The following is a 7,673-nucleotide window of genomic DNA, read 5'->3' as shown; positions in this document are numbered from 1 at the left end:
GGGGCGTGGCAAACGTGCCATTGGGGCGTGGCTAACATAAAAACCACTAGGCTCTCAATTCGCCGGAGCGTCACATATGTTCAAGCACTCCTGACTTTCAGGACATCTACCACCACAGTGTAGTATACAAACAATGCAGTGTGTACACAAACAGTTCAGTCTTGGCCTACACCTTACATTGGGCACAACATTCACCAAAAATTGGTATTGTCCCTACTAGAATCACAACATTTCACACACTGTGCTGCTCTCTCCTACCTGTTCTTCTCACTTTCTCCACCTGTGGCTGCTGGTTTCTTTAGTTGTGGCTTGTCCGGATCCAGGAATGTTGAAGGACCTATTTTGAAAAAAAAATGGCTACATTTAGAAAATTACAGCCAGCCCCGGCCTTAAATCAATAGCACTCACGATTAATAATTAGGCCTTCCTCCAGCCCCAACATTAAAATAATAGTATTCACATTTAATAAATAAACCTATTTCACTTCCTGCAAACAGCCCCAGCAATACCTATTTCCCGCAACCATCACTGCCATTAAATAATTCATAGTCACATTTAATAAATAGACCTCATTCTCCCTAAACTCATCCCAAGATTCAATAGCCCCCAAACCACCCCATCTTAAATTAATAGTCCCTACTATTAAATTGCCTCACCATCACCCTACAAACAAAATAGCGCCCATTAATTAGCCGCCACCTACCTCACACACACTACATTGCAACAAGCCCCCTGTGCCATCACACACATTACTGTGCCCCTTCATCACAACTACACTGTACCCCCTTATGCTCACACTGCGACCTCCATGCTGCTTTTCCCCCTTCTTTTTTACTTTGTGCCTCTCTCCCACTTTTTTTATTCCTCTGTTCCTCTCTCCCACTTTTTTTCCTCCTCTGTTCCTCTCTCCCACTTTTTTTTCCTCCTCTGTTCCTCTCTCCCACTTTTTTTTCCTCCTCTGTTCCTCTCTCCCACTTTTTTTCCCTCCTCTGTTCCTCTCTCCCCAATTTTTTTTTATTCCCCTGTGGCTCTCTCCTTTTTTTCCTCCTCTGTTCCTCTCTCCCACTTTTTTTTTATTCCCCTGTGGCTCTCTCCTTTTTTTCCTCCTCTGTTCCTCTCTCCCACTTTTTTTTTATTACTCTGTGGCTCTCTCCTTTTTTTCCTCCTCTGTTTCTCTGTCCCCTTTCTTTATAGTACTGTCCCTCCCTGTTTTCCTCCCCTAGCCTCTCCGTTTCTTTACTTACCTTTTGTCAACTTCTTTCTTTTCTTTTCTGCTCTTCTGTCTCCTCTTCTGTCTTCTTTCTTCCTGCTGGCTGCGGCGCTCCTCACTGACTGACAGGCGTGACTTGATGACGTCACGCCCGGCAGTCAGTGTGAATGGAGGAGAGGAGGGACACGGCGCCGCGCGATCACGTGAGTATTATTTTTTTTTTTTATTAATTTCTTCTTACAGCTCCCAAGAAACCCAAGACCACCCCCCCCCCCCCCCCCCGCGGGAAAAAAAAAAAAAAGTAAAAAAAAAAAAAAACGCAAGAGAGAAAAATAAAATAAAAAAATAAATAAATTTAATTAGCAGCGAGGGCCCGGCCCGGGCCCCCTGGCATGGCCGGGCCCGGGTAAACTGTACCCGCTCCCCCCCCTCTCGGCGGCCCTGTGCATATCACACGATAATCGACCTTTTGGTATGATATTTATTAGTGTACATTAGTGTGTATACTCCCACGACCATGTTTTATCACAGCAAAACACAGTACATTGTTTGACTTTGGTTTCTAAACTTCTTAAAAATCACAATCAACGATGAAATGATGTTGGGCAAATGTGAAAGTGTGTATGCACTAACGACCAGCAGTGTAGGCAGATCGCTATAGAGTTTGAGTCACAATCTTTTCAGCAGATGGTTAGAAGACATGGAGATAACAGATCTGACGGTAAATCGTGGAAGTGTGTATGAATGAATCATCAGGATCATAGAGTTTTTCAGCCATTGGTAAAATCATTACAGACATTGCATTTAAAATAAAATTGCATTAGTGTGTACTCAGGGTTATGCGGCAATAGAGTTCACAATTAGATTACAGTAAGTATAAAATGTTTATACAACAGAGTTTATTGGACTGGAATCCTTTACAAATGCAGGAATTCATACATAAGTAAAATACTATAAGTGTGGGATAAACTGATCAGCAGGTTGAATCAGAAATGCGGCTTATGCTTCATATTTGTGCACCTTATTTAAAGATTGACGTAGTTACACATGGCATGCTCTTGATTTTAGAGCTGTCTGCAATTATGCCTGACATATGCACGCCATATTTGATAAAAAAATTTCACCAGGTGTGTCACTATAAAATAACCATATTTTGTGCCACATATTTTACACCTGGTGTTTTGACATTTTTGATGCAAATGCTTTCATCTCTGAATGAGCCTCAAAAGTAATATTCTACTGCAGGCCTGGCCAACCACGGATCCAGAGGTGACAGTGATGAAAAAAAAAAATAATAGACCTCTGAACTCTGATGAAACGGTGCCTGGTCACGGAGAAATGCGTCAGTATTTATTTTATCACTGGCACCTCTGGATCTGTGGTTGCGTGTACAACCACATAACATCATAACCCCGGGGTTAGTTCATTCAAGTGAATTGCGATTCATCTAGGATCGAAACTAGGATATCTTTCCATTATCTCTCATATTCATCGGTGGCTATCAGGTGGGACAGTGTCTTTATTTACCATATGAACAACTTGCAACAGTGGTTTCTGCATGCTAAACAAGGATCTTTCTCTTTACTTGACAGTTGTCCTGTAGCCCTAGCCAGGAGAGTTTTGATTTTTTTCCTAGTGATCCTATTTTGTTACTATCTCCGCATGATTTATCCAGGATACTTAGGTGCATTGATTTATGTCTAATTGTTGTTATTACAGTTATTCATGTGTGATTTTACAGTGATTTATTTATGACTGGGTTTTATTATTAAACATTATGTGGGATCAGCGCTTTGCTAATTTTTTGTTTTTCCTGTTTAATATGAACATCATTTTACAGTGACCCTTGTTTTATAAGACGGTTTATTGAACTCATGAAAACATTCTTTACATCCCTGTTTCTAAAGGTGTAAATAAAAGGGTTAATCATAGGTGTTATTGCTGTGTACATGAAAGCAAGATACTTGTCATAACGGCTAACCTCAGGTTTGACGTACACAATGATGGCTGTACCATAAAATAGGCTGGCTACAATGAGATGAGATGTACATGTGGAAAAGGCTTTCTGTTTTCCCTCATCATTCTTGATCTTTAAGACCGTTATTATGATATGAATGTAGAATCCTATGATTATAAAAAATGGCAGAACAACATCAAATACAGCAGTTAAGCTAGTAGATATATTGCTAATGAAGGGATCCGAACATGCCAAGTTCTGCAGAGGAGCCAAGTCACAGAAGAAGTGGTGGATCATATTAGGGCCACAGTATTCCAAACGTGCTGTGATGATGGTGGGGATTAAATTAATAATAAATCCCATGATCCATGGTAAAACAGCCAACTCAATACAAAAAGCATGTGTCATTATAGCTGGGTAGTGTAAAGGATTGTTAATAGCCAGGTGTCGGTCAAAAACCATTATTGCAAGAAGATAACATTCAGTGGCACCTAAGGAGCCAAAGATGTACATTTGGGTAAAACATCCATTGAAAGATATAATATTATCAGCTGCAATTAGATTGGCTAAAAGTCTGGGGACAGTGACAGACACAAACATAATTTCTAAAGCAGAGAATACACTAATAAAAAAATACATTGTAGTATGAAGAGAAGGTTCTGTTCTGACAAGAACAATTATAGTAACGTTCCCCATGATACATGTAATGTAGGTCAGCAGAAAAATAACGAATAGTAAATTCTGAAACTGGTGTAAATCAGCAAAAGCCAATAAAATAAACTCTTGAACAACAGTTTTGTTTGTTTCCAGCATTTTGCTGACAGATACCTATGAGAAAAAAGATCAGGTTCCAAAATTAGTATGTAAAGAATAAATATTAAATATTCATAATTGTATGTACCTTTTTGTTATCTAACTAAATGCAAAGGGTTTATTATATAAAATACATTGAATATATTTCAGTAGATTTTTTTTTGTTTATTAAGAAAATTGAATTTTACTAAAAGTGCTTTCATATAAAATACATTCTATGGTTAGTGGTGTTTTACATAATGTTATCTGCTATTATATCATAAAACTGAGCACACATCAATCATCATATATTCCATAGCAAACATCAGAAACTGTCTTTAATCAGTTTTGCACCAGCTAAACTATTGGAAAGCAATATGACTAAAAAAGTTACAATATTTTTTTATTTGCCAAATTGACAAATGTACAATAACGCTGTCAATTTTATACGTTCAATAGTTCTCTGAAAACCCAACTCTACAGGCAAGCTTTTAATATTCCTCAACCATCCTCTTAACCTCCATAGGTTTCCCTATTACCACCATCTACTCAATTCACGTAAGACAAGAACTTACTGACCCCTTGGCCAACATTGCTGTATGACTGGGTCTTATAGCACACAAATCACTTTTTACCTTTGCAATCTGGCTGGACCGAAATGCATTATATAGACTTAACCTCATTTATCCAACTCCCATTGTCCCAAAGATTGTAAGCCTGCGATCAGGGCCCTCTTACCTCTTTGTCTGTATAACCCAGTATAGTTTATTTACTGCGTTTGTCCCCAATTGTTAAGCGCTATGGAATTTTCTGGTGCTATATAAATAAATTTTGTAGTTGATGATGATAATACAAATTTTCAGTTTTGGAACTAGCGATTTGTGCACTTATGCAGAAGTAAAAAAGAACGCAATGAACCACTGGTCAAATACATTACATTGTTTTCTATGGAGCAGAAAACACAAATCTTTTTGTAGCTCATCCATAACTTTTTCCATAAGCTACAAGTGGTTCAATGCACAGAAATAATGAGTTCACATTTGTAGCAAGTATAAACTTAACATTAATAATGAAGTCATTAAAAGTAAATATTTACCTTAAGGAAGATAAGAAGATATTTCTGTAGAACACATTTATACATAATTAATTATCAATTATTTATATATTTTTTTTAAGTTGTCATTTATTGCAAACGGAAAAATGGAATTGTCCCAAATAAAGCAGAAGAAAATTAAATAAATATGCATTTAAGTTGCAGATTCTGTTATTTATACCTCTGAAGAAACGACTGAAAAAAAGAAGATTCTGCTGTGTACTCGCCTTGGCAGTGTTAGAGCCAGGTAATGTAACTTAACCTTATATACACTTTTGTTATAATGTGTGAAATAAAACATCTTACTCAGGGGACAATTGTTATCATTGATACATGAAATAGTTCTCATTATCCATTCATTTTGGTACTTAATTAAAAAGAGTTCTAACAAGGTCCTTGTTGGCTTCATATTTAATTCTACACTATAAAATTAACTTACTTCTTACAACTAATTACTGTAATATTGCAGACTACAGAATAATTAGCTTGTTCTAAATGATTCCCTGAATATCTGACAGTAAATCTGAAGACAATGCATCAATTTGTCCAGTTTTTACCTATTAAATAAAGATAACTCTTCACAAACATTTTATTTTCCTATTGTGTTCCTAACTGGTCAATACAATGGTTAATAAAACAGATATTGTAGATTTAATAAAATAGGAAAATATAAATATAGCAAAAAAACTGCACTGGTCTTATAATGTAAGTGTTAGTGGGGTATAAAAATAGTATAAAGTAAGGTAAAAATATTTATCTTGTAGCAAGGAAAATTATTTTATTACAAAGTTACGCTGTTATTGTACTATTTGGATAGAGGGCATACAGGTAGATAATAGAAAGGAAAAGCGTGATTTCCAGTGTTCTCATACAATAAAATGCCAAAGTAAGTAGTTCAAAATGTGTTTATAGCTACTTGTGAAAATAAGTATTGGTGGAAATATCAGCTGTTTGTACTGGTCAGCAAAATTAAATATATGTCTCTCACCTGGTTATCTTTTCCTAAAGGTTCCTCCGGTGAGCCTTGTTTTCTTTAAAGTGCTATCTGCTTGTAAATCTTTCCTTTGGCTCATATCAAGCTTGATATGTTCGGAGGTTCCGCCAGTAAGTCAGTAAATCGCAGAAAGGAGGACATAGGTAACTCCTGAATACATAGGCTAGTATTCTTATATAGAGGAGGAACTCAAATATCCAGCAGAAGGGTTCATAGCACCAGTATTAAGGACCTGCTCCACCATTAAAAACACTTTACCATGGGGGTGTGGCTTGGTGGCCGCATCCTGTGGATGCTCTGGCTGATATAAAATACATCAAAATTGGGCACTCCCCTCCCCAAATGTTGCAATGTAGACCACCACAGAGCATCAGGAGACTCTCTGGCACCAGTTGATTCGGAATTTGCCCGATTGTAGTGAAGGCAGATTGAGTTTTGTGATGCCTCCATAATAGTATGTGTCAAAGCAATTGCCATTATTTGGTACTCACCAAGCGCTGTATCCTGAAGTACATTACACAGCTGAGACATGCACAGACCTGACAGTTTTCTGTCTTCCACACCAAATTCGGCACTCTGCAACCAAAGAGAAGCCATAGCCTATCCAATGCTGAACCTGTAGATATCCCGTAGACAGGGCCATAAAACTTACCAGCATATCTCTTACCATTATCAGCGAGCAATACTGAATCCCTCAGCTCTATTTCCTTTCTTCAGCCATCTGCAATGGCTACAATTATTTGACATAGCTCTGTTGGACATTTGACTTTTCGCCAATAGGTGAAGATGACAAGTGAGATTACCTGTTTTCAATTTAATCAAAGGAGGTGCTTACCTTGAGGCTGTCTTGTTCCTTTGCTTGGAGGGTGTTAGTTGTCATACTGCCAAAAATCAATTTCTCCACAGAGCTTTGAGATTCCTTAGTGCCATCACACTCCGAATTGTTTCAGTCTATAACTCTGGAGCTCCACCTACTGGCCACTGGTTGAATTCCATATCTTGGAAGGACACAATTTTTTCTTACTCTTAAAGATGTTTAAAACTTTATTGATGGTCACCCCCAGAGAGAGCAGAAGTGAAAAATTGATATGTCCCATCTAAAAGCAAAACTCTACAGAATTTCATTCATGTTTGTTTGCAAAATGTACTTGCCTATCTTATTTAATAATTCTTGGCAACACTTGCTGGGAAACAGTGCCAATTGGGTGTTCTTAGGTACCTCATATAAGTTATATCTTATTATTTTCAGTTAGGTTCCCTTTCAACAGGGGAGTCCCCTGCTGTAAGGCCATTTAATAATAGTTCCCCCATTTTTTCTTTCACCATATATGTTTGCCTAGAGCAATTAATAATAACATTGTATAGAGTTGACCAGCTTTAATTTGGTTTTACTCTCTAGGGTGGGAGGGAAGATAAGTAATGTTTAATTTGGGTTAAGGGATCCAGGTATAACTAATTGGGTATGGACATGCAGGGTGGGAATAGGTTCATGCAATGGTACTTTGAGTCATGTTTGCTGTTAGCTTTAAGTATGTCTATTTTTTTTCTTTGTGTATTTTTTTACTATAGTCGGTGATGTTGTGAAATTTAGCTGTTATATATGATTACTTAGGATGGGTGGATGCTT

The 7,673-nt window shown here is 37.4% G+C and overlaps 1 protein-coding gene across 1 annotated transcript; it reads right to left on the bottom strand.

Annotated features, from left to right (window-relative positions):
- Positions 1-3,044: 3,044 nt before the first annotated feature.
- On the bottom strand, positions 3,045-6,926 carry LOC142108322 (olfactory receptor 6C4-like). The gene is made up of 2 exons (XM_075191955.1): positions 6,882-6,926; positions 3,045-3,995 (listed from the first exon to the last, which is right to left on the bottom strand). Exons 1-2 carry the CDS (start codon positions 6,924-6,926, stop codon positions 3,045-3,047), a joined length of 996 nt encoding a protein of 331 aa, XP_075048056.1.
- Between the last annotated feature and the right edge of the window lie 747 nt (positions 6,927-7,673).

Source organism: Mixophyes fleayi, chromosome 12 (genome assembly GCF_038048845.1).
Source record: "Mixophyes fleayi isolate aMixFle1 chromosome 12, aMixFle1.hap1, whole genome shotgun sequence".
NCBI classification, from domain to species: domain Eukaryota; kingdom Metazoa; phylum Chordata; class Amphibia; order Anura; family Limnodynastidae; genus Mixophyes; species Mixophyes fleayi.
This window is presented reverse-complemented; position numbering and strand designations above follow the sequence as displayed.

What these genes read in the sequence shown, in the direction of transcription:
- LOC142108322 (XM_075191955.1), bottom strand. Translation starts at nt 6,926, where the DNA reads ATGACAACTAACACCCTCCAAGCAAAGGAACAAGACAGCCTCAAG. An exon ending in AGGAACAAGACAGCCTCAAG is followed by an intron (nt 3,996 to 6,881) that starts GTAAGCACCTCC and finishes TTTTTCTCATAG; the next exon opens with GTATCTGTCAGCAAAATGCT.